The sequence below is a fragment of the Mchenga conophoros genome, linkage group LG18 (genome assembly GCF_057382185.1).
Source record: "Mchenga conophoros isolate Kocher_MC1m ecotype Shallow Benthic linkage group LG18, M_conophoros_male_GT1.1, whole genome shotgun sequence".
NCBI lineage: Eukaryota > Metazoa > Chordata > Actinopteri > Cichliformes > Cichlidae > Mchenga > Mchenga conophoros.
The window spans coordinates 32320310-32346240 of record NC_140543.1 but is presented as its reverse complement, the minus strand read 5'-3'; the positions used below and the strand labels follow the sequence as shown (position 1 = coordinate 32346240).

The 25931-nt window shown below is 40.7% G+C and overlaps 1 protein-coding gene across 2 annotated transcripts; it reads left to right on the top strand.

Annotated features, from left to right (window-relative positions):
• The first annotated feature begins 10560 nt into the window (after nucleotides 1-10560).
• Nucleotides 10561-24895, top strand: LOC146554206 (ferritin, middle subunit-like). 2 transcript variants are annotated; one of them, XM_085253502.1, is made up of 3 exons: nucleotides 16574-16702; nucleotides 24276-24401; nucleotides 24512-24895. In XM_085253502.1, the coding sequence occupies exons 1-3, from the start codon at nucleotides 16574-16576 to the stop codon at nucleotides 24671-24673; spliced, it is 417 nt and encodes a 138-aa protein (XP_085109628.1). In that variant the 3' UTR covers nucleotides 24674-24895. The 2 variants fall into 2 exon arrangements, with proteins under 2 accessions (XP_085109627.1, XP_085109628.1); XM_085253501.1 differs by lacking the exons at nucleotides 16574-16702; nucleotides 24512-24895 and adding an exon at nucleotides 10561-13988 and having other exon boundaries at nucleotides 24276-24396.
• Nucleotides 24896-25931: the final 1036 nt, after the last annotated feature.

The window sequence follows — 25931 nt, the reverse complement described above, 5'->3', positions numbered from 1 at the left end:
ATGACAACTGTAATTGATAATTTACTAGAATGTATAACAATTGAAATTTATAAGGAAAAAGAGAAAAATGTAATAATTAGCTGTATATATAGAACACCTGGCTCTAGTATTCAAGTATTTAATGACTTCATAGAGGAAATATTTTCTAAAACAAATCAAAAAGTTATGTTTATCTGTGGTGATTTTAATATTGACCTGTTGAATCCGAAAAAGCATAAAATGACAGACGAATTCCTAAACACTATGTACAGTTTGAGTTTACATCCTAAAATAACCACGCCCAGCAGAATTACACCACATTGTGCCACCTTACTTGACAATATTTTCACTAACAATATGGAAAACAACATTGTGAGCGGAATATTAATTAATGACATCAGTGATCACCTACCAGTTTTTGCAGTTTATGACACTAATTATAAGAAAAATCAGCATGAAGAACAACTGAGATACAGACGTGTAAGGACAGAAGAAACTATGACTGCATTTAAGAACGATCTATTAAATCAGGACTGGGACAATGTGTACAAAGAAGCTGATATTGATATTGCATATGGCATATTTTTAAGAATATTCATGGAGTTGTACGATAAAAACTGTCCAACAATAAAATACAACAGAAAGCACAAATATTCAGATAGACCATGGCTCACTAAGGGTTTACAAAATGCATGTAAAAAGAAAAATACACTCTATAGGGAATACCTAAAACAAAGAACAAAAGAAGCTGAAAATAAATATAAAAAATACAAAAATAAGTTGACCAAGATTAATATTGAACAACAATAAACATAATATGAAGGGAATATGGGATGTTTTAAACAGTATCATTAAAAATAATTCTGGACAACAAAGTTATCCTAAATACTTTATCGACAATGGCAATATTATGGAAAACACTGCTGATAAGGTCAACAGCTTTAATCATTATTTTGTAAATATTGGACCAAAACTGGCAGAACAAATTCCTGAGTCACTGCCATCAGTAGACTGTAGTTAAAACCTGATTGATAGGAACCCTAACTCAATGTTCCTCACATCAGTGGAGGAAAAAGAAATAATTGACATTGTACACATGTGTAAATATAAAACATCTACTGATTGTAATGATATTGACATGAAAATCGTCAAGAAGGTCATTGAAGGAATTGTAGGACCTCTAATATATATTTGCAACTTATCATTTCAGACGGGAAAAGTGCCAAACAAAATGAAAATAGCTAAAGTTGTGCCGCTGTATAAAACCGGGGACAGACGCCACTTCACAAATTACAGGCCTGTTTCTTTACTACCACAATTCTCCAAAATCCTAGAAAACCTGTTTAATAAATGATTAGACAAATTCTTAGATAAATATAAATTACTCTCTGACAGTCAATATGGATTCAGATCAAAAAGATCAACATCTCTGGCATTAATCGAATCAATTGACGAGATTACAAATGCTATAGATCAGAAACAGTATGCAGCTGGAGTATTTCTGGATCTCAAGAAAGCATTCGACACAATCAATCATAACATATTAATTAATAAACTGGAACGGTACGGGATCGGGGGGGGGGGGGGGGGGGGGGGGTTGTACTGCAATGGGTGAAAAATTATTTAAGTGACAGGAAACAATTTGTGAAGCTCGGTGTCCATTCCTCATCATGCTTGGACATTGCTTGTGGTGTTCCACAAGGCTCTGTACTGGGTCCAAATTTATTTATTATTTATATAAATGATATTTGTAAGGCATCTGATATATTAAAATTAGTATTATTTGCAGATGACACAAATATTTTTTGTTCTGGGGGGAATCTAAAAGAGCTGCTGGATAATTAAAAAATGGTTTAACAGGAACAAACTATCGCTAAATCTAAGTAAAACTAAAATTATCTTATTTGGGAATTCCCTTAGAAATGCACAAGTGCAGATTCGTTTAGATGGTGTGGAAATTGAAAGAGTACTTGAACATAAGTTTCTTGGTGTGATTATAGATGATAAATTAAACTGGAAGTTAGGGCTGGGCGATATATCGAGTTTTTTAAAAATATCGATATATTTTCATACAAGATATAAGATGTGACAATATCGTTTATATCGATATATAGTCTATGTTACGTTATAATTATACTTGTGGAGCCGCAGGTTTGCCTCTCTTTCGTCCACTTTTGTCTCTACGCAACCTTACTTGGCCTCGCCTCTCCTTCACTGAACACAACTCCCCCTCCCCCATAGCTTCACCTGCAGGCAATGACAAGATTAAAGCGGAAAATCTCCGTTAGCGAGTTACCGTGCGTGGGGCTGGACGGCGTCAACGTGTTAGCGAGCTAACCGCGCTAACGACATGCAGCCCAGAGGGGCTGCACGGCTGCACCACTTGATGGATTGTCGGAGGATTACGGCTACTGGGGAGGAGCCTCGCGGAGTGATACGTACTGTGTGTGTATAAGGACCACAAATGGCCCCTGTTCAGAGACGTGGTGCAGCTGTGAAATCTGTCTCTTTGTTATTATGCTCAGCGTCTATTAGTTTACATTTTGACTGCACAATTGTGAGCTTTTTGTTATGCACAAAAACAACATTGTTTTCTTTTATTTATGGACCATGATTATTTAATAAATGCTGATAATTTATTTTTGAGTAATTTCTTCATGTACATCTACGCTGTATGTAAATAAAAGTGCCCGTGTGACATCTGGGACACAGTGTGACTAGGAACACTCTTTTTGTTCTTAACTTATGGCTTTAAAAAAAAAAAAAAAAAAAATCGAGATATATATCTTATATCGCCATCCAGCTAAAAAATATCGAGATATGAATTTTGGGTCATATCGCCCAGCCCTACGAAGTCTCATATAAATCATATACATAACAAAATTTCAAGAAGTGTCTCAATCTTGAGATAAGTAAAACACATTCTGGACCACAAATCACTCCACATTCTCTATTGTTCCCTGATTGGACCGTATTTGAATTACTGTGCAGAGGTTTGGAACAATACTTACAAATGTTCGCTATCATCAATCTTTATATTAAAAAAAAAAAAGGGCCATAAGGATAATCCATAAAACTGGTTACAGAGATCATACAAATCCACTATTCTTAAAATCAAAAATTCTAACATTCACAGATCTGGTTCATTTTCTCACTGCACAAATTATATATAAAGCAATAAATAACCTGCTTCCTGACAATATTCTAAAAATGTTTTCTAAAAGGGAACGGGGATACAATTTCAGGGGGGAATTAAATTTAAAACATCCTCGTATCCGTACAACATTAAAAAGTTTTGCATCTCTGTGTGTGGAGTGAAGCTGTGGAACAGACTAAGTAAAGATATGAAGCAATGTCAGAGCATGGCGCAGTTTAAAAAGCGGATTAAGGATATGGTTTTTACAGGGTACAGGGAAAAGGTAGAGATTTGATAGGGTGTTCTTGTCTAATATTTTCATGTGTGTGCGGGTGCACGGGTATGTTGGTATGGGTGGGTGGGTGTGTGTGTGTTTGTTTGTTTGTTTGTTTGTGTGTGTGTGTGTGTGTGTGTGTGTGTGTGTGTGTGTGTGTGTGTATATATATATATATATATATGTTGTGTATCCTTGAGGTGTTAGAAAATGTGTATATGTGTATACGTATGTATGTATATATATATATATATATATATATATATATATATATATATATATATATAAAAAAAACATTACACATAACATATAATGTAATTGCAAGGAGGTATTTCTCTAGTCTATTGATACTAGATAGTGGAAAAGGGGTGGGATTAAACAAGCTTATGCTTCTTCCTGCTCCTTTTTGAACATGAACGTTATTTGGAGTTGTGGTTGCTCGTTTTCCTTTTGTTTTGCTTTGTTCATTTGTCTCTTTTAATTGTATTTTGTTGTACTTTTTCAACATGTTCAAAATAAATATTCAATCAATCAATCAAACGTTGCCTAGCAACCGGGCTGCCTAGCAACCGGGCTGCCTAGCAACCGGGCTGCCTAGCAACCGGGCTGCCTAGCAACCGGGCTAGACAGTTGGAAACGTTTCATACAGCTTTGTTTGACAGAAATGAAGGACAAAATCTTTTGTTCATTTGTTTGTTTGTTTCTACATGAGCTTTAATTTGATAAGTATCTGAGGCTGACTGTGAAATCATGATTATTGGGCTTCACTTCTGAATGTTAACTAGAAAAGAGTAATAATTAAGCAGAACCCCTTCAAACTCACTTAAAAGTATGTGAAGAGAAGATTCCCCCTGGTGGAAAAAACAGAAAACAAACAAAAAAAACAACAACAATTAGGGAACAGTAAAATCCAATCTCTACAGCCTTAAACAACAAATAATAGTAATAAAATAATATCTAAACCACAGAGAAGAGTATACACTAGAGCAGGAGTGTCGAACTCCAGACCTTGAGGGCCGGTGTCCTGCAAGTTTTAAATATCACCCTGGGTCAACACACCTGAAACAAATGATTAGTTCATTACCACAGTGTAAAATCTAATTAGTTCCCAGAACTCAAAAGAATTGAGGAAACTCGTTGCCTCAAAAAACTAAGTAAAGCTTACTTAAGATGACTGTTAGGACAACTTATACAGTGCAAGTCTACAGTATTAAGAATAACTTGATATTTCTGTCTGTACAATACTAATTGTTTACCTACTGACAAACATTTCAAGTTCAACTAAATGAAAAAACAATTTGTGGTAACCTGAATATGATTAAAAATGATTAACAACACTTTTTGTAATGATGTTAAAATCAGCCCAACTTTTATTTTCAAACACAAAGTATAACAGCCAACATACTGGACACTGTTCTGCTGAACAACAAACAATTATATTGCCATCACTGTTATACTCTTACGATGAAACAAAGTCTCAGATGTAATTATTCTGAAAATAAGTTTAGGCCTACCACAACTTTGTTTTGTACTTACATTACTTATATAATCAAAATGAAATACTTGTTGTTCTGTCACAAGTGCAGTCTCTAATTTAAACAACACATTCTTTTTGCATTCCAACACATGAGCTGGAATGTTGTAATATTTTAAGGATGGCTTGTTTCCAGTCCAGGCATTACTGCCTGAATGACTATCATGGATCGAGGTGATCCAAATGTAGGTGCAGAAGAAAGTCTTTAACTTCCCTTAAGTACAGTGCCAGCGGATGTGGGTTGGAGATGCAATGAGCTTGAACCTGCAGGCGACCATCTTCACTCACCACACCATCTGTGACGAAGCACTCATCTCTCCTGGTGTCCTGCAAGCAAACAATCATATTTTTTTGGACATGAACTTAATTGCTTTCTTAAAACATTTTTTTCTGCATTTGGTATAAAACAGACTCCAATTTAGACAATCTCAGGCTCCCTCCCCACCGGAGAGGTGACATTCAATGTCCCAATTGTCAGTCTGGATAGCCGTGACCACCACCCAACATACAATAATGTCATGAAAGCATCATTTTAAAAAGGGCTATGCAAACATGGCCAATAACTTTCATTCTAATGATGTGCAAAATGATTTGGGCACAAAACAAATTTTGCTGTTAGAAAACTTGCAGACTTCACTATATACAGTGTAGACCCTCTAAACTAAGTTTGGGGGATGTGATCTTTCAAGAAATGCAGACCAAACTGTTGTTGTTTGTTTACTTACACAGCATGTCTTGTAGAATTAACTGGAGTCACCAGCAACAGCCTAGTGCAGTCATATCTCAAGTCTAATAACAGAAGACAGGAAAAGATCAGTGAAGAAACAACTTCCCCAAACCAAAGCACAAATAAAACAATAAGTAAAACAGGCTGATCTAAAGTATGATTAAAGTTCAGCCTGATTGATATAAATGTCACTGACAGTTGCTAATATATTGGAAAACCAAAATACTTACCACTGAGTTGATGTCTTTCTGTCCAACAACAGGAGTGCTGGTCCCGAGCCTCAAAGACAGTAAGAAGCAAGCAGAGGGAGAAAAAACAGAACTTTTTTTCAGAAACCAAATTGATCCTTAATGGCTGTGCAATAATTGTAACATAGAGTCTACTTATGTTGTTAAATAAAGGCTAGATTTGACATTAATAGATGTCACAGATGGTCAAAAGCTGCCACAAAGCATGAAAAAAATTTTCACACGTGAAGTCAAAACTTTCTGGGAAGTTGAGTATATTGGATGTTTAATGGTAGAAACAGACTTTTTAGACTTCTAGAGACTGACTGATGTTAGTTTAAATCAAATCTGAATCCGATGTGCTTATCTTTCTAGTTGTGGTCTGCACAGATGTCAGGTTTTTAAAACGCCAGACCCGACGACAGCGCCTAAGGTGGTGCTGGACCGAGGGAACCGCCAGCTCTCCCTCAGAGATGGAGAGGAGGGGGGGTTGATACCTGTTGTGATATTTTGATACCATGGTAGCATTTACAGGATATTGTTTTATAGTGATATTATACAGGAAAACTGTTACTCAATAAGGCCCATTTACTAGTTGTTTTTCTCTTTCTCTGTGACCCAAGAATTGATGTGTAAGACTCACAGGCTGGTACCCCAAGGTCGAAAATACCACAGAGACGAGACCACTCCCTTACTCCCATCCTCCCTTCCTTATCCTTTAGAAAAGAGCTTGTTAAAGGCCAGGTGTTTTGTTTCAGAATTCACTAATGAAAGAACTCTGTATTCTATGTCTAGGAGTGTATTTTGCTGGGATGATCATAAATTGTAGCTGAACTGATAAACTACACAAAGGATACTTCTTTGCTCAGAAGGCAGGAAGACGTTTCCTTATTTGGTCTGTACCGGTTTGAACTGAGAACCTGCTGACACACGAACCTTTTTTCCCTCTATATAAACTGTTGTATACTGAATAAACCTTTGAGTTGATTTTGGAAGAGCAACCTGAAGCAGTTTCTGTATCATTTTGTTCTCCTAACTGCTCCCGACATCGTAACTAACCCAGCTGAACGGCATACCTGAGCGTTACTTTGAATAATTAGGAATCTTATAAGGAAAGGACAAAACTCTGCTTATCGGTGCTCACGCCTTGGAGGAAACCCGATCCACGGAGAAACCCGGGACGGAGATTTCTTTCAATACCCCAGCAATGCCTCGAAGGGCGAGAGTCCAGTTGCTGATGACGTGCTTGCGTTGTGGGCATACTCCACCCAGGCCAACTGCTCGCTCCAGGTCGCTTGGTTCGATGATGCGACGCAACGCAACATGGCCTCCAGCTCTTGATTGGCCCTTTCGGTCTGACCATTAGTTTGGGGGTGGAACCCGGAGGACAAACTGACCTGAGCTCCCAATTCTGCACAGAACTCCTTCCAAACCCGTGAGGTGAACTGAGGGCGACGGTCGGAAACGATGTCCTGGGGTATGCCGTGGAGCCGAAACACATGCTGCGTCAGTAACTGGGCCGTCTCCAAGGCAGAAGGGAGCTTGGGCAGAGCAATGAAGTGGGCGGCCTTGGAAAAACGGTCAATAATGGTTAGAATGGAGGTGTTACTTGAAGAGGGAGGCAAGCCGGTGACGAAGTCCAGGGCGATGTGCGACCACGGGCGTTTTGGAGTGGGTAATGGTCGCAGGAGGCCAGAAGCAGGTGAGTTGGAGGTTTTGTTCCGTGCGCACACCGGGCATGCCGCAACATAGTTCTGGACATCGAGAACAAGAGAGGGCCACCAAAACAAACGTCGTAGAAAGGAGACAGTGCAATTTTTACCTGGGTGGCACGAAAACTTGGCAGTATGTGCCCAGTGAATGACCTGACTATGCGCTGTGGCCGGAACATAAAGTTTCCCTTTCGGGCCCGTGCCAGGGTCGGGCTCCTGTCGCTGGGCGTCCCTGACCACCTTTTCAATCTCCCATGTCAGTGCACCCACGATGCAGGTGGGGGGCAGGATGGGTTTTTCCTTCTCGTCCTCATTGGTCACGGGTGCGAACTGGCGCGACAACGCGTCTGGCTGGTGTGTTCACACCGAACGCGATGGACGCGAATAAAACGCCCCAAACGCCCCTAATTTGATGCGTGTACATTCGCGTCTCAACGCGTGTCCAAGAAAAATCCATCGCGCGTCAACCGGAAATGTGGGAGGAATGTGGGAGGGAGTTGTGCCAGACCGGTATCTTTGCAAGATGGCAGCTATCGAGCTAGCGCTTGAAGAGAGAGTCTCCCTTCTCTATGTACTGTGGAGAGCAGAGCAGCAGCGTAAAAGACGTCCTCGCCGTACCTGGGTCCATCAGGTCCTCCAGAGGCATGAGCAGTTTGGTGAGTTTCACCACTTGCTCCAGGAGCTAGGAAACACTACAACAAGTACAACATATTCTTCAGTTTTAATATGTGACCATACTGTGCAGACTGCTGATGAGTTACACGGTTACATTTCATTAATCATTGTTAAACTAAAGTGGTAAGCAGTTACTTTATCCTTTCACTTAAAATTTCCAGGAAAAACACTACCTTGGCTACTTTTGTGCTTACATTTGATCTATGCTGGGTCACTACTTTTGCACTATAATGCTGCTGCTGACACCTTGGTTCACACTGACAACTAGAAAAAAGCTGATAGGAAAAGAAGGATGGAAAATGCCTGGAATTTAGTTACACTTGCAAATACTGCTGCCTCCAAACTGCAAGCATCAATAAAATGTTACAGTATTGTTTTCTAGATCTGTGCATATATCCTTATTGGTAGTTTTCTCGAAATAGAAGATCTTCATTTAAAAAAAAACAAACTCTGATAACATTGCTGAAGCTAGCGCCCACCCCTACTGCACGTACTGCAAATATAAAACTGATATATACTTACATCATGAAGCAGTTGATGTCTGGTTTCCGACAAATACAGTAAAGAGGTGCGTTCTCCCCCTCCATACCAGTGTTCTCAGGCACTGGTACATGGTCAGTGTCAGACACTTCACTGTCCTACAACATACCACATAGGACCACATTAGAAATGACATGAATGTAGACATGCTAATTATACCTGGCTAAATGGATGCAGTAACAAAATGTTACTTAACTACTCTAGTTATTAGTTTCCAGATGTGTGCAGTTGCTCCAGTCTTACTGACAGTATACTGTTTCAAACACCAGTGCCAACATTTTATTTTTTAAATCTTAGTATGATTCTGCACCAAGACTTGTGGCCTGTTGCTCGGTAACTTATTGTCTGACTACATTAACTACACTTCATAAACATCATTCATTTTCTCCTACTTATTTTATTCAGGTTGTATTTCAGCTGTCATAGGGCAAAAGTACACCCTGGACAGGTCGCCAGTCTGTTGGAGGGTTATTAGAGAGACTCAGACAACCACTCACACCAACAGCAACTAACCTAACCCCGCGCATGTCTTTGGAGTTCAACACCAGTCTGGCCGAATCACAGATAAGCAGGGTGTCTGTGCTGCAGAGCACAGCTGTGTCAGAGACTCTCGACATCAATGTAGCGTTAAGGATGCGGAGCGATGGGTGCACTAACACAATGTAAATATTAAAGTTCTCGCCATTGTCAATATGCTGTTGCGCCCTTGTTCGTATTATTGCAACCATATCTCTAGTCTAGCTTACCCTAAAAGTTTGGAGAGAATTGGTCTGTTAATAAACGCGATCGATTGTTTGGGACTGCTCTAGCCATCACGTCGCATAAACAACTCTACTTCCGGTGGGAAAACTAATTAAGGGTAAAGTCGCACTAATAACACCTACCACTCACGTTCATAAGCATACACTATGATCACTTCCGCGCAGTAACGTTGTAATAAATATAATCCCCGGTAAAGTCAATTAGCGAACACTACTGGCATGTAATGCCAATGGCGACCATTTCACAAACTGTAGAAAATGCTCAAAATGTTGTCGGCACCAAAAGTGAAGGGCTGACAGTTGTGTTTATATACGAACCGTAAGCGCTAATGTTGGTTAGCATCAGCTAAAGCGAGGAAGTTTGACACTTGCAGAGACAGTGAACGCAGAGAGAGCTTAAAAACGCATTGTGGGGTTTTTTTTTGTTTAGTCTTTGCTTCGTTGCGTTGATTTGGGATTTGATTTTTTTTTTTTTTTGCATTAAGACGTTGCACACAAAATTACAGATATAACGGTGACTTAGCTGCTCGTTGGATAAACCCATGGACCTTAGAAAAGATCAACACTACTCGGATGTAAGCACCCGTGTATAACACAATAGGCAAAATTACGCTTGCTAACCTTTCCACATCACAGGCTTCACATTAAATAAACATTTTTTCAAATACTCACCATGATCTGAGACCGTTTAAATATTTTGTTACTCTGAAAATATGGCAGTATGAAGCTAAACCTTTAGCTTGACGGCTAAAGCAATGCTAAGATTTACACGGAAACGATCAGCGGACATCGTCAAAGTACTATTGGTCTACATTCTTCTTCTATGGTAGCAGACTGGGCAGAGTAACAGCCAACTTTAAACTGCGCCATCTGTTGGCACATATTACAGTAGAAAACATTATTGCGACAACACGTTTTTTGGGGAAAATAACAGAGATTGAAACTTTATTGATAATTTGTCCAAGTTGAAAAATGCCCTCCTCCAAAAATATCACGTGACAACCTCATTGCCTTACAGAATTATGACGTCACACACGTAGAATCTTACCACCATTCTTTCCTTTGATCCGTTGACCCTTAAAACCTATAAATAGGGGTGAAGAGCAACGACTTTTAGTCCGTTTCTCGCAGCCTTGATGTGTGCAGCATTGAACCGTTCGCCAGAAAAGCCTTTTGAAATATTTGGATCCTTTGCAGTTGTAACTGTATCCAGACCCAACATGTCTCAAACAAATCCAAAGGGACAAGAAGTTGACCCATACGCTCTTCCCTGGGATGAGCCACTAGACTCTTCCCTTTCCTCTCTTCCTTGGTGTGACCAAGTGGAACTAGAGGAAAAGCGTTTGGAAGAAATGGAGGATGAAGCGCTCAGAAACACAGAGAAGATTAAGTTCTTGATGGAGGAAAATGAGCGAAAGAGCGCTGAACTAAAAAAGTTGTCATACCAGCTTCAAGAAAAGGAAGCTATAATTGAGGAGAAACAACAAGATCTCCATGACATGGACAAAAAGAACCAGGAGCTCCAAGGAAAGCTTGATGAAGCCCTGCAACAAAATAAAAAACTTGTCCAAGAGAAGAAACAAGATGGCATGAAGAAGAGAGGGCTGCACAGCAATCTCCAAGAAATGGAGCTAATGTACAGTGTAGACAAAAAAAGGCTTGATCGCACACTGCAAGAAAATGAAAAGCTTCTCAAAGAGAAAAGGCAAAAGGAGTTAAAAGAGAAAGAAATGCATTCCAAGCTTCAGAGCATCAAGCAACACATTGAAAGCTTGCAAGGAAAGCTTGATCAAGCTCTGCGACAAAATAGAAAACTCCTCCAAGAGAAGATGCAAGACAGCACGAAGAAGAGAGGGCTGCACTCCAAGCTCCGAGACATGGAGCTAATGTACAGTGTAGACAAAAAAAGGCTTGATCGCACAGAGCAAGCAAATGAGAAGCTTCTCCAAGAGAAAAGGGAACAAGAAATCAAACAAAAAGAAATGGATTCCAATCTTCAGAGCATCAAGCAACAAAATGAAAGCTTGCAAGGAAAGCTTGATGAAGCTCTGCGACAGAATAAAGAAATCCTTCAAGAGAAAGAGCAGCTGGACAGAAAGCAGGGAGACATGGAGTGCCAACTCCAGCTCATGGAGGGAAACGACAGGATGCTGCAGGTAAAGTTCGAAGAGACACTGCACAAATATCAAGACCTGCTTCAAGAGAGAGAACAGCTGGTCAGTAAGCAGAGAGAAGAAAAACTTCTTCTCCAGGAGTTTGAGAAACAGGAGGCAACATCTAAAGTGCTGAAAGAAAGGTTGGAAGAAAAACAAGCTGAAATAGAAGAAGTGGAGAAAAAATGCAACAAGCTGCAGAAGCAAAACACCGAAACAATCGAGGAGCTGAAAATCCTCATCCTCGAGAAAAAGGTGCTCGTGGAAGAGCAGCTGAAGAAAAAGAAAAAACGCTTCTGCTTCTTCTGGAGGAAGAACACTCCTTCTTCCACTACTGCCAATGTCACCTCTTCTTCCCCCACCTCTGCTCCAGCTTAATTCCCCCCCCCCCTCCCCTTAACTACTAACACCTCCCCCATCTCCCTCCCCTCTTTTCACAATCACCCCCCAACCAGTCCCGACAGTTGACTGCCCCCTCTAGAGCCTGGTTCTGTCATAGGTTTCTTCCTTTAAAGGGAGTTTTTCCTATCCACTGTCGCCTAGTGCTTGCTCAGAGGGGATTGTTGGGGTTTTCTCTCCTCTCTCCCTTTACTTTCCATCCCACCCACCCCCACCTTTTCTTTTTTCTTAATAATTGAACAATAAAAACAATTGGCCGCTAATTAAATGTGTCAAATCAATGTCTTTATTCAAGAATACAAGAAATGGGTAATAGCTGCACGTGTGTTTGTGTGTGTGCATAATATGCATACTTTACGTGTTGGATCCAAATCCCACAAGGAATTAAATAAAACAAGAAGACAAACAAAAACAAATATTTCTCTCCCTTCCCAGGTCAGGAATCAGGATGAGGAAGAAATGAGGTCAGATCAGTGCAGGTTTTTGCACTACTGACATAAAGTTTCTGCTGATTAAAAAAAGTATGTCGATATTTCTGAAATACATTTGCAAACAAATAACTTTGACAACTTGTGTTTTTTCATAAAAGAAAAAAGAAAAATCAGAGAGCAGAGCTGGTAAAACAGCTTAGCTCCGCAGGTTACAGGAGATCAGATGCCAAATACTTTTCATGACAGTCTTCGTTATTGCATAAATCTCCCCTTTTATCATTGATCAGTAAATCACTGCATATACATTCATCTAACCGTTATAATTTCATGAGTAAAGACTCTCAGATGACTGAATGGCGGTTTTAGTAAATGTTGAACTTTATTGTGATTTCTATTTTTAGAATCAATAGCACACATTTTGATTTCGTTTTGCAAGCTGCTGATTTCACACAGATCCACTGCCCAAACGTGCCTTTGAGTTTTTCATCATTTAACAAGAATAGGCTCAGGCAATCATTGTGGAATTAGGCTTTGGGAAGGTCTGGGGACAGGTATGATGGTGGTGGTTTTAAAGCACTGTGGCACAACAGCTTGACTCAGGGAGATGTTAAAGATGCCCGCTAGGACATCAGTCAGCTGGTCAGCACGGGCTCCGAGCACGCGTCCAGGTATATTGTCTGGTCCAGCAGCTTTGTGTGGGTTGACTTTAGTGAGAGTCCTTCTCACACTGGCCGTGGACAGGGACAGCACTTGGTTGTCTGGCAAGGGGGTGGCCCTCTATAGTCCGTCTTGCGTCCCATTTAAGCAAGTGCGTGTTCACACTGCCCCTGGATGTCCTGGCCTCTGAGGTTAAGGTGTACGGCTCCTGGTTGTCAACTGACCAATTTATCATGGCAAAGCCTGTGGTGGACAAAAGATAAGAGGCTGATTATAAAAATGATCCATGCACGCCTTATGACCTACAGCATGTACAGTTAACACAGCTAAATGGCTGTGAAATTGTAAAATTACTTTTGAAATAAAGCTATTCAAAGTCAATTAACTGTGACTATAATAATAGCAATGTTAGCCAGCAAACAAAACGTTAGCACTAATTAAAATAAGCTGCTAGGTGATGTTACTGTTTCAAGTTCTCTCATTGTTTGACATGTAGGGCAGATATTTTGGTGACACTGAGATCAGCCAGACACTAAACAGCAGTGTAATATCAACGCTAGATTAGATGTTTTCTAATCCGATAAAATGACATTATTCCTGTTTATAGAAGATGTTTGTCGTCTGTTTGTTTGACTGACAGGAACAGGAAATAGTGGTTGGAAATTACTGTTGGTGTTACATGAGGGTAAAGAAGGGCTTTAAGCACCTGGGTAAAAACTGGACCCTAGACACCAACTACAGGCGCTCAATCCCACCTGCAGAGCGCCTGTCCGTCTGCCTGAGGTTAGTAAAACTATTTAATACGGTAGTCCTTTATTGATATCTGTGCTAATATGCTAATCCATCCAGTTATACACTGCTAACATGGATGTGCTATGCTAACAGTGAATGCTGTCGGTGTTTACTGAAAGCAAACTGTGGTACAGAGACGACTCTTTATAATATTTCTAGTGATACTCAGAAGGTCTCATCAAGTCCCGATTTAATTCGATTTATGCTGTTCTCAGTGTTTGCATGATAGCATGGCTGTGGTGTCACATCAATGTATGCGCTCGGTGTTTGCTGATATCAAACTGTAGCATTAGGACCACTGAGTTAACCTTTGTAGTGATACTCACTCCTTTTTATTTAGACCTGGTTTAATTCTGGGATAGTTGAATATTTGTATATAATCCCTGCAGCTGTCAGACTCTATAGCAGGGGTCACAGCCTTTATTAAAACAGAGTTAGATAAAACTGTGAACAGTTTGGTTCATCTCTAGTTACATGGTTCTATCTTGATAAGCTGTCTTATCACAGATTAATTTTTCAAAAATATTAATGATTTAAGCAAGGAAAGGGCTACACGTCAACATACATGTCAACATTTCTATTAATGTCTCACTTCATTCCTACCTGATTGACATGTTTAGGAATTATGAGTGATTGGCTCACTGTAGTTGTGAAAGTTGCTACCAATCAAATTATGATATGTTAAAGTTAAAACAAAACACAACTGTTTTAGATATTATCTAATATACATTTTCTAATTATCCTTATAATTACATTTGCTGTGTAGTAGAACTGAGACATTAGTCATTATAAACATTTATTTGAAATAATATTAAAAGTCTCAAACAGAAAAACATTAAACATAAATATATAAAATATAAGAATTTACAGAGAGACAGGAATAAAAAGGACCAGCTGCTGTCCAGAGCAGGAACAAGGCTGAGGAGGAAATGCTCCATTGGAGACTGGTGTGGCCTCTTCAGGGACTCCACGATGGCCAGCTCCACCGCCGATGGACCGTCCTGGGACCCGTCCCTCATCTGCCTCGGAGCCGTCCTCCTCTGTGGGCCTGTAAAACAGCACAAAACACAAAGAAATGAGAAGGCTGCTACTAGATTTTAGTTTCAACATTGAAAAAAACAAAACAAACAATAACAGGATATAATCAGATTGGTTGTAGATATTTAGTAAAGGTGATCACAAGGGAATCCCACCGACTAAAAAGGTATCAGTGCTTGCTGTACATATCTGTGGGTGCAGCAGCAGGAGCTCAGGGACTGGGGAGCCAGGAGAAGCAACAGGGGATGCTCTGCTGCAGAATCAGTTGGTTCTATCAATACAGTATTAAATGTTAACAGGTTGGATATAATAATCGTAGAGTAGACAGTGGTCCCTCATTTATTGCAGGGGTTCTCAGAATAACTAGCCCCTGGTCACAGTTCTCACAATTGATTCTCAAAGTGCAAACCTTTGTAGATTGCAAAACGTAAAAGTATTATTATGCCGCGGTTTGTCTTCATCTGCCCGCCACTTTCGTGCGCCTTTTTCCCTCACGGTGCAGGTGTCTATTTCCGAATGAGGGTCGTAGTTATGGGTGTTTTTGTGCTGTTTTTTCTATTGGACGCGATGGTTATCAAAACCAAACGTGATAAATTTGGCAAGCGCAGGAGACACGGCACGGAGCAGATTTGTCAATCAGGCTGCAGAATGCAATGCTGTACTGTGCAATAAAAAATCAGCGAAAAAGCAAAGTAGTGACGGATGAACAGCGGGACCACTGTGTGCTGTTTATTAATAAACAATAAAATATATTCCTAAATGACAACATGCATAAAAGCAGAACGGTATTTGTACGTCAGTGGGAAAATAGCGGTGGCTTGCTAGCTTTTGTGCGGCTTCCCCGGGTCAGTGAAAACTTTCAAAAGAGAAATGAATGAACTTACCAGGTTGCCCGATCTCTTCACATATCTTCCTCCAAGCTCGGTCCTTTTTATTCCTGTCTCGGTACTGAAAGCAGCTGGTGTTGTACGGCTCCGGGTTGTTTGCTACCGCATTGATTAGCCTTCCCCTCCATTGAAGTATGAAAGGCTTTGGCTGGATCTGCCCCTTTGACCTAGGTAACAGCCACGTCACCAGGCTCCTGATTGGTTGTCACGGCGCGATTTGACGCTGGAGTTCAGATTTTTCCAACTCGAGCGGTAGACGCGAAACGCGCGTATGCACAAAATGCAACACAAAAACTCACGCGCGTGGTTTTATTCGCAAGTCAAACGCGCCAGACGCGCTACACTGCCGCGCGTTTCACGCGTTTTGGCGTTTTCGCGACGCAAATCTGCTTCCGAATTTTCGCGGGACCCGCAATCGCGCGTCATCGCGCCTTTCCATTGACTTTACATGTAAACCTGACGCTCTATTCGCGTCCATCGCGTTCGGTGTGAACACACCGTTAGTGTTCCTAGAACCGGGCCTGTAAGTAATGGAGAAGTGAAAACGAGTAAAACAGTAAACAGTAAAAGTAAAACACAAAACAGCAAACAGCATAACAGTAAAAGAAGAACTGACTGCTTACAGTTAGTGCGGGAGCAGCAGCTTTGCTCATGCGCGGTTCATTTGCAGTTTGGACGCATAGGTGTGAACATCTCCTGCAGCTGGGGGAGGACTATCCTCCGCCCGTGAGCGCTTTAGCACGGGTGAGGTGCCCACAGCCGCACCGCTGCTTGTTGAGAGTAAGAGCAACACGCCCTTTCACGTCAAAAAGTCGTCATAAATAAGTCTCCAATAACACCAGAAAAAGTCGCCAGATTTGTCGCTAGTCACTTTTTAGAAAAAAAAGTCGCTAAGGGGTCTGAAAACTCGCTAAATATAGCGACAAAGTCGCTAAGTTGGCAACACTGCGCACGCCAAGGGGCTGCGAGACATTTTTACAGCCGTATTTAGCACATGACTATGAAAGGCGGAAGAGGAAGTAGTTCCTTTGAATATAGACAATCCGAATGTTATAGTTTCTTTCCACTGTGTTCCTGTTAATGATAAACTACAAATTTACTCTAAATTACTAAAATATTGATATTTTAATGTGAGAATCGATTCTAGAACATAAATGATCGATCCGCACATCACTACAAAATAACCAGCTTCACTCATTCCATTTCAAACAGGACAGTGGCAACAACAGTAGGCTATGGCCAATGTTAAGTTTTAGATTTTAAATAGGCTGTATACATTTCAGTGGGAGCAATAGGACAGTCAAATGTCGCTGATTTTACTACAGAGTGGGACGGATTGTAGGGTAGCTAACATTGTCGCAAAACACGTTTTCAACACTGCAGGTTACCTGGGTGTAATGTTTTTCAGCTAAAAAGAAACATGGTCTGACTCCTACCTAACTATATAAAGAGTAACTGAAGGTTAAATGCAGTTAACATGTCCTGTTTTAAGCCAGGCACTCACACCTCCGCTCCGCTGTGTCTCAGCCACCATTGCTCTGGCAGCAACGGCACTAGAGCCAGAGCAGGGGAGAGGCGAGCTGGAACAAACCATTTTGGGAGAGAGGGGGGGGGTGGTATCTATACTTTTGTTGTTAAAATGTTACGTCTCAACCAAGTACTGTATGCTTTTTATATTTTTAGTAGTGTGTCACACAAACAGCAAATATTATCAAAAAAAGTAAGAAATCTTTGGGGGTGCTTTGATTCATTTTGGCACCCCCAAAAATGGGCTAAAATCGCCCCTGCTACCAACTATACTTATGTGTTTCCTCAGTGGCTTTAGATGGTCAGATTCTGTGTTTTTACATACATAGGCTGTGTCCCAATTAAGAGACTGCACGCTTGAAGTACGCGCACTACACGTACTACGTACGGTGCGTACTATAAGTACGAGAAGTGCGGAAGTGAGAGGCTTGTGATATGGGACGGTATACGCTTCGTCGCGCTGTTCAGGTTGCCTAGCAACCATGATACTAACCGCGAGACACATTACATACAGCTTTGTTTGACAGAAATGAAGGAGAAAAATGTTTTGTTGGTCATTCATTTTTGTCATGACATCACTTTAGTTGAGTATCTGAGGCTGAGACCACGGGACTGTAAAACATGACTGTTGGGCTTCATTTCTGTGCTGAACAGTCATATAAGATTAGTTAGTAAATAACAATTAGTTAATGTTGTTCATGAGACTACATTGCCACAGTGAGTTGACTTTAAATATAATATGGCCAATATTATAGTATTGTCAGATTATTAGAGAGAGAGAGAGAGAGAGAGAGAGAGAGAGAGAGAGAGAGAGAGAGAGAACTTTGGAATTTGTATGTGCTTCGCAGTTATTTATTCACTTCACATAAAATGTAATAAATAAACTAAAATACAAAAACCAACTATTTACATTTCAACTTTTAACTATTTAAATTTTCAGCTTTCTCCTTTTAAACAAATTTAAAGTGAAACAACACAAAACACTGCAATGCAGAGTGAAGCGGGGAAAAAAAAGTGTGTGTGTGTGTGAGTGAGTAAAATAAAAAAAATAAAAAATAAAATAAAAAGCACGGCTCCCAATAAGGAGTCGGCTCGCGTTGTGCACTTCAAAGAGCCAGCTGATGGGTCTGTCTAGCACAGCCCCTCAGACCATTCTATTACAACAGCAAAAGCAAGACAAGTCACCAGAGCTCTTTGTGTTACTCGTGCACGAGGGAGAAAACAGTGACAGCGCCGTTCCTTCGCTTGACCCGAGTTGCTCTCGTCTGCTCCCTCATAATACTGGTCTATATTGAGTTTACATGAATATGCATAGGTTCATTAACATATGACGTCTTACATAGATATACATGTAACCAAAGAGTACCGTCTGTGTGTGTGTGTGTGTGTGTGTGTGTGTGTGTGTGTGTGTGTGTGTGTGTGTGTGTTTCAAGATGTGACCCCATAAACGACTTCCCTAAACCTGCTGGCCTGGAAGTCCAGCAGTTGATCTAAACAAAAGGCACTTATACTAAAACAGACAGATGTGTTTATCAAACCATAAAACAATAAAATAAGGTACGACCTCTCTCATGACCCCAGGATCTGTGTGTGCATGCCAGTACACTCTGGAAGGCACACAGTCTTTACAGACTGCTAACGATCAAACCTCTATCATTATGCGATTATAAAACTAAGCATATGAGTAAATATTTCTAAGCATAAATGACAATCATTAATATAAACCTGACACCGGCTCTAAGAGCCATTTCGTTCATGACCGACACATCACTAAGGGAAATGAACAAGAAGCTCAAAAACTAATGGCATGAAAATAATTTACCAGAACAGCTGTAAATAATCCCCCAAACTAAAAATTCTAATAATAAACAAAGGCTCAGAAGCCTGGAACCATGACAGCAAAACTTAATAAAGGATTGTTTAACTTGGCTTGGTTACACAGATATGTGATTACCTGAAGAATAGTTTAAAAAGAACACACGCAAACACACACATATGGAATAAGTGCAATAGTTGACTCACCAACCCACAGAAGGAGAAGGAGGAACAGATGAGCCATTGCTGTCATTCAGCTTGCAGTGAATGCTGTGCTGGGACCTTTTTAAACCTCTTCTCACTGTGCTGGTGGCCATGGAGCCACCAATCACAGAGAATAATTTTATCAACAAACCCCCATTGGCTGTAACGGTCTTCATGCAAATATACAATCTTTTTTTTTTTTTTATTAAGAAAAATGTTTTGCTTCTCATTAATTTCTTTTTCTTCCATGTACTGACAAAGGGAAAGACCCTACAGTATAAGGAGAAGTTATTTTTTTAATACAATTTGACCACAGCTGGACTGGCCATCAGGTGTACAGGGTGCACTGAAAAAGAGAACGTGTTGGATTTACTTAATTCAGTACTGTACATTGGTTGCACACAATTTTTTTGCTTTGGGTGAAACGTAAACAACTGTGTTATATCGAAACAACTTATTCATATTCATAAACCTGTGCATTTTGGGTTTATAAAACGTGATTGAAACATGTTTAGATGAAGCAAGTTAAGCTCTTGGAATATTTCAATCATTCACAATTTTGTCATTTTATTCCAACACTAATTCAGTAACTTTTACCCAATTCTACTTGGTCACTTAAACACTGCATGTTGTCTTCATATTACATAATATTCAGCAAAGTCTAGATTTTGGTTAACATACAAAATTCAATGGATTTACAGGTTGCAGGAGGGCTGGGGCATAAGCAGAAGTTATAGGGTACACCCTGGTTAGGGTGCCAGTCTATCACATAAGCTGTGTCCCAAAACGTCGGCTGCATCCTCCGGAGGCCGCATTTGAAGGCCGATTGCGTCACAGCCAGTAGTGATAGGTCGGTCGCGAACGAAATGGCTCTTAGAGCCAGGTCTTTGACGTGAACGACGCGAACCTACCTCTCTCTCTTGCACTTTTTTTCCGCTTCACTCCGCACGCGAGCCTTGTGCTTTACGCCAGGGCTCTAGAGTGCGACCAAATTTTTCAGTGGTGCGCCTAAAAAAAAAATATATTTTTTCGGGTAACAAAAAAAAAAAAAACAATCTCTGCAACTCTCCGTGTGGTCAACAACAGACACACATTATGCCCCTATCGTGGACTAAACCAATCAGAGATAGTCAGGGGCGGGACCTCTCTGATTGGCCGTGGTCCAGTTGAAAGTGCAGGTGGAAGAGAGAGAGGTGAGTAGCTTGAATAAAGCGATATCAATTCATTAACGGATTCCACACAAAGACGTAAACACAGAGCGGACCCGACGCATCAGAATCAGCTTAGTCTTTCTCGGCTTTCTCACCCCACGGCCTGAACACGGACATGCTGTCGGAGCTTAGCGATTCTGATGCTTCGGGTCCACTCTGTGTTTACATCTTGTTTGCGCTAGAATAAAATACAAACAAACACTGAAACTAATGAAAAATTACACATGATATATGAACTGTGGAAACTAACTGAACAATAAAACTCAGAATAAACAAATGAAAACATTATATGAAAGGTATAAACTGATTTGCATCTTATTGATTTGCAGGCTCACTTTGCTCCAGGACTTGACGACTGGCCCAACCCGTACAGTCTTTGTCTCTTAATACCGAATGTTGAAAACTGATACTCATGGACACCTTATTTCAGTCTCTTTACTTTGCATAACAGACCCAAAGCATTACATTAACATGATGTTGTCTAGTGGACCAGCACGTCCATTACATGTTTTGCCGTTATTGCTGTTTGCCGACTTATTCATCTTAGAGCAGTTTGTGTGTGTTTAATAACTCCACAACATTAATAGATGATTCCTTTGCTCTAAACTGAAGATTTGTTTATTTTGGGTTTTGCACATTTTGTTTCTGAATAATTGTTTGATTTGTAAATTCTTATTTCTGTGTTATGTAGAGAAATGACACTCTACATATTTGAAAACACAGACTTTGACCATCTGCATCCACTGAGGAAACACAGCACTACGATCGGGGCGATCGTAGCTCAAGAGTTAGGAGTTCGCCTTGTAATCGAAAGGTTGCCGGTTCGAGCCCCGGCTTGGACAGTCTCGGTCGTTGTGTCCTTGGGCAAGACACTTCACCCGTTGCCTACTGGTGGTGGTCAGAGGGCCCGGTGGCGCCAGTGTCCGGCAGCCTCGCCTCTGTCAGTGCACCCCAGGGTGGCTGTGGCTACAATGTAGCTTGCCATCACGAATGGGTGGATGACTGGATATGTAAAGCGCTTTGGGGTCCTTAGGGACTAGAAAAGCACTATACAAATACAGGCCATTTACCATTTCACTACAAGCACAAAAGTAGATTTGGTGGAAATTTCAAACAGGACTGCCTCATAGTGTGTGACTGTGTTGACTATAGCTAAGGACATTAGTGCTAAGTCATGATTTTCTCAGTATGTTGCTGCTCGCTGACTTCAGCTTACAACAAATTCCACTTCTGCTCACCCAGCATTTGTTTCATGTAAAGTACATTTATGCTTTTGATCTGTATTTAATGTTTTTAATTGAATGTCCTCCTCTTCTGTATGTGTGGATGTGGATCAGTGGACCACATCCACAAATGGCAAATCTGTGAGGAACAGAGACGGTCAGCCACCAGTCAGTCAGAAGTTTTTCTCTTTGACGAAAAAGAAAATCAGTTGATTTCAACATGCCACAGAAGACACTCCATCACACTAATGCAGGGACCCATAATGAGACATCAGTCCTCTGAGATCTGAGAGGAGACTGTTTGTATGAAGTAAACCATGAGAAACAAAGTTTATCTGGACATACTGACATACAAAAAGCTTAACAAACACCACAAACTGACAACTGACCACAGAGCATATAATTAAAGTCTTTTTGTTGGCTCTGTTGGGCATTTATAAAGAGACCATGCCTGGTAAGATAACGCAACATTTATGCAGCACTGTTAGCGAAGCCATGCTGAAACCAAACCCAAATTTCATTGCAAAGTGTTTATGACAAAGGATTTAGCTGATGCTGCGGGCTGTTTACCCTTAACTTGAACTTTTACAGCCCTATGCCCCTAGTAGGTCTCTGAGGTCGAGTAGTCAGGGCCTACTTGTCATTCAGTATACGAGACTGAAAACTAGGGGCGATAGAGCTTTTGCTACTGTGGCCGCCAGACTGTGGAATTCCCTTCCTCAGGACTTACGATCCGCTGATTCATTGATTACTTTTAAAAAATAGCTAAAAACACATCTTTTTAAAATTGCTTTTTGCTAACTTTGTTTTTTTTTATTTTTATAATCTGTTATATCTTGTAAAGCACTTTGTGATTTCTATCTAGAAATGTGCTATATAAATAAAATTTTACTTACTTACTAACCAAAGTGAGAGGAGGTTTAGCTCTTTATCTCACACCTCATCGTCCTTATGACTGCTCCATTGACTCGCTTACTGGTCCTCCTTCACCTTCCAGTAATCAGTATAATTTTTAAACCCAAATGGGTTGTTTCGGTTATTTGAAAATAGCATTTTCAGCAAACGCACCAGAAGTCTTTCAGGCCCTGGTCAATGACATCCTTTGTGACTTCATCATCCACATTTTCTTTATTTCAACAATATTCTTAACTTCTCCCAGTTGTCTTATACCTGTCAAGTCCTTCTCAAATGTCTCGTAGAAAAAAACATCTCAATTTAAAAGGTGAGAAATGTGAATTTTATGTTGATTCAGTGTCATTCCTGGGCTTTATAGTTGAAAAAGGTCATTTAAAAGCACACTCAGTCAAAGTGGTTGAATGGCCAGTTCCCTCAAACAGGAAGCAGCTTCAACAATTGCTGTTTTGCTGACTTTTACTACCTTTTATGATTTCAGGAAAATAGCTCTATTGTTATCAAATTCAAATTTTATTTGTCACACACACACACACACACACACACACACACACACACACACAGTATGACATGAGGTGAAATGCTTGTAGCTGTGCAATGCCCGACCATTAAATGACAGTGGTTTTACAGTATTTACAATTTACAGGTTATTACAAGATTTACAGATTTAACTTAGAAATGTGCAAATAGCAGAAAGATTATAAATTATAGGAAGTGTGCATGAAGAAAAACCAGAGTGCGTGTGGTGATGTGATGTGTGTGAGAGTCCAGTCTTATAGTGACGTGTGTGGGAGAGTCCAGTCCTACACCTGGTTCAGGCCCCGAATAGCCTGGGGGAAGAAGCTCCTCCTCATTCTCTCTGTTTTGGCCTTAAGGGAGCGGAAGCGCTTCCCAGACCTCAACAGTGAGAAGAGTCCATTGTTGGGATGGGAGAGGTCCATCATAATCTTCCTAGCTTTGGTCTTGCACCGCTTGGTGTAGATGGACAGCAGGTCAGGGAGCTCTGATTGAATGATGCGTTCGGCCAAGCGCACCACTCTTTGCAGATCTCGTCTGTCCTGCTTGGTGCTGTTCCCAAACCAGGTGCAGATGTTTCCCGTCAGGACGCTCTCGATGGTGCAGGAGTAAAAGTTCTTGAGCACGTTCAGTGGCAGATGGAAGTCTCTAAGTCTTCTGAGGAAGAAGAGAAGCTGACGGGCTTTCTTAACCAGGGTGTTGATGTGACAGGACCATGACAGGTTCTGAGTGATGTGGACATCCAGGTATCGGAAACTGTCCACTCTCTCCACTGGCGTGCCACTGATGAGGGGCTTGTAATTCCTCGCCTTATATTTCCTCCTGTAGTGTCAGTACACTGATTAGGGCTTATACAGAGTCAGACTGATACACACGGTAGCTTGTATCAGTGTGTACACAAAGCTTAAGAGTGTTCAGTCTATAACGGAATTGTTTGTTGGGCAGAAACCAGAGCGTGACGAGTGGGGCAGTGGGCTGGAGGCCATGCAGTGTGCTCTGCAGCTGGAGAAGAAAGTCAACCAGGCTCTGCTGGACCTGCACAAGCTGGCTTCTCAGCATTATGACCCTCATGTAAGCGGGAGTAGGAGGGAAGAGTTTGGGGTTAAAGACTGAACTAGTTCATGCAGTATATGTTTGACAAATCATCAAATGTTAACTATAATTTGTGTGCGTTTTCCCAGCTGTGTGACTTCCTGGAGAGCCACTACCTGGATGAGCAGGTGAAGTCCATCAAGAAGCTGGGTGACCACATCACTAACCTCACCCGCATGGATGCCCACACAAACAAGATGGCAGAGTACCTGTTTGACAAGCAAGTCTGGGTGACAAGAGCTAAATACTGAGACCTAGAAGTGAGCCTGGAGTCAAAATTATAACAACACAGGCTTTGAAGTAAACTCACTTCTGCTCCACCTGTTTCACTGAGAACGATTTCTTTCCTGACTTAAAGGTGGCGTCAGTTCTTGTATGTTGTGGTGTTTTTGTGTGAAATGTCACATGGAGGGATGGATGTTATAAGGTCATGGCTCTGCTTGTAAGCTGTCTGACTTTTGGAAATGTTTCTGATCTGCTAATCTGAATAAACAATTTAAGCTAGATCTTTGGTCTGTCTGCATCTGTAACTCATTTTACTGATTAGTTCAAGCAGTCGGTCTAAAGACTAAATAAATCACTGCTTCATTACCTTGTTGAATTTGTGAGATTATGGTGTTGACATGTTCTCTCAAAAGGTGTATGAGTTAATCTTTGTACACATTGGTACCAAATACAAACAAGGCCATATCAGATGTAAATGTTACTGGATATCTTTTGGAGTTCTCCCCAGTGAAGTATCAACTTGACCTACACTTCTGATGCTGTGATTCATACATCATATCATACATCAATCATATCATGCTACACTACATTTGTATTTTGTCATTTTTTTCAGGAATTAAATAAACTCAAAGATTTGTGTTGGAGATTATGTATTGGAATTTCAGGAGCAAGACCACACCTCCAAACACACTCCTTCCGGCTGTCATCTATATAGGTTCCCCTAGTTCTGCAAGCTGATCATTCTCGTTTACGTGCCCAACCCTCCCTCCCTCCTTTTCCATTCTTCAACTTCTTCACTTCTATTTAGTACATGGGGATCTGCCAGGCCCAGGAGCCATCGCCAGTCCCCTTCGAGGCCTTCCCCAAACCGCAGCTCAATTCATGTCAAAGCATTCACTTTTACCTACTAAACTGCTTAAAAAACTTAAAATGAGGACATGGGCCCAGCTAGTGAAGTCATTTTATTCACTAGTATTAATGTTATTTACAAATAAAATTACATCACAAAGAAATCATCTCTCACTCTTCTCTTGAAAATCCAGGTGTTTGCTCAGTTTTATATCCATGTTTTGGAAAGAATCCATGATTAAAATTTTCACCAAAATGTCTCAACAGCCACATCTGCAGGCTGGAGGTCTCAATTCAATTCAATTTAACCAATTGCCACGACTGGTTGGAGGTGACGGGAGGAAATCGGGACACGACACACTGTGGAAGCGAGCCAGATATTATACATAACTAACAATTAAATATCGAGAGATGTATAAACACTAGTGACTAAAA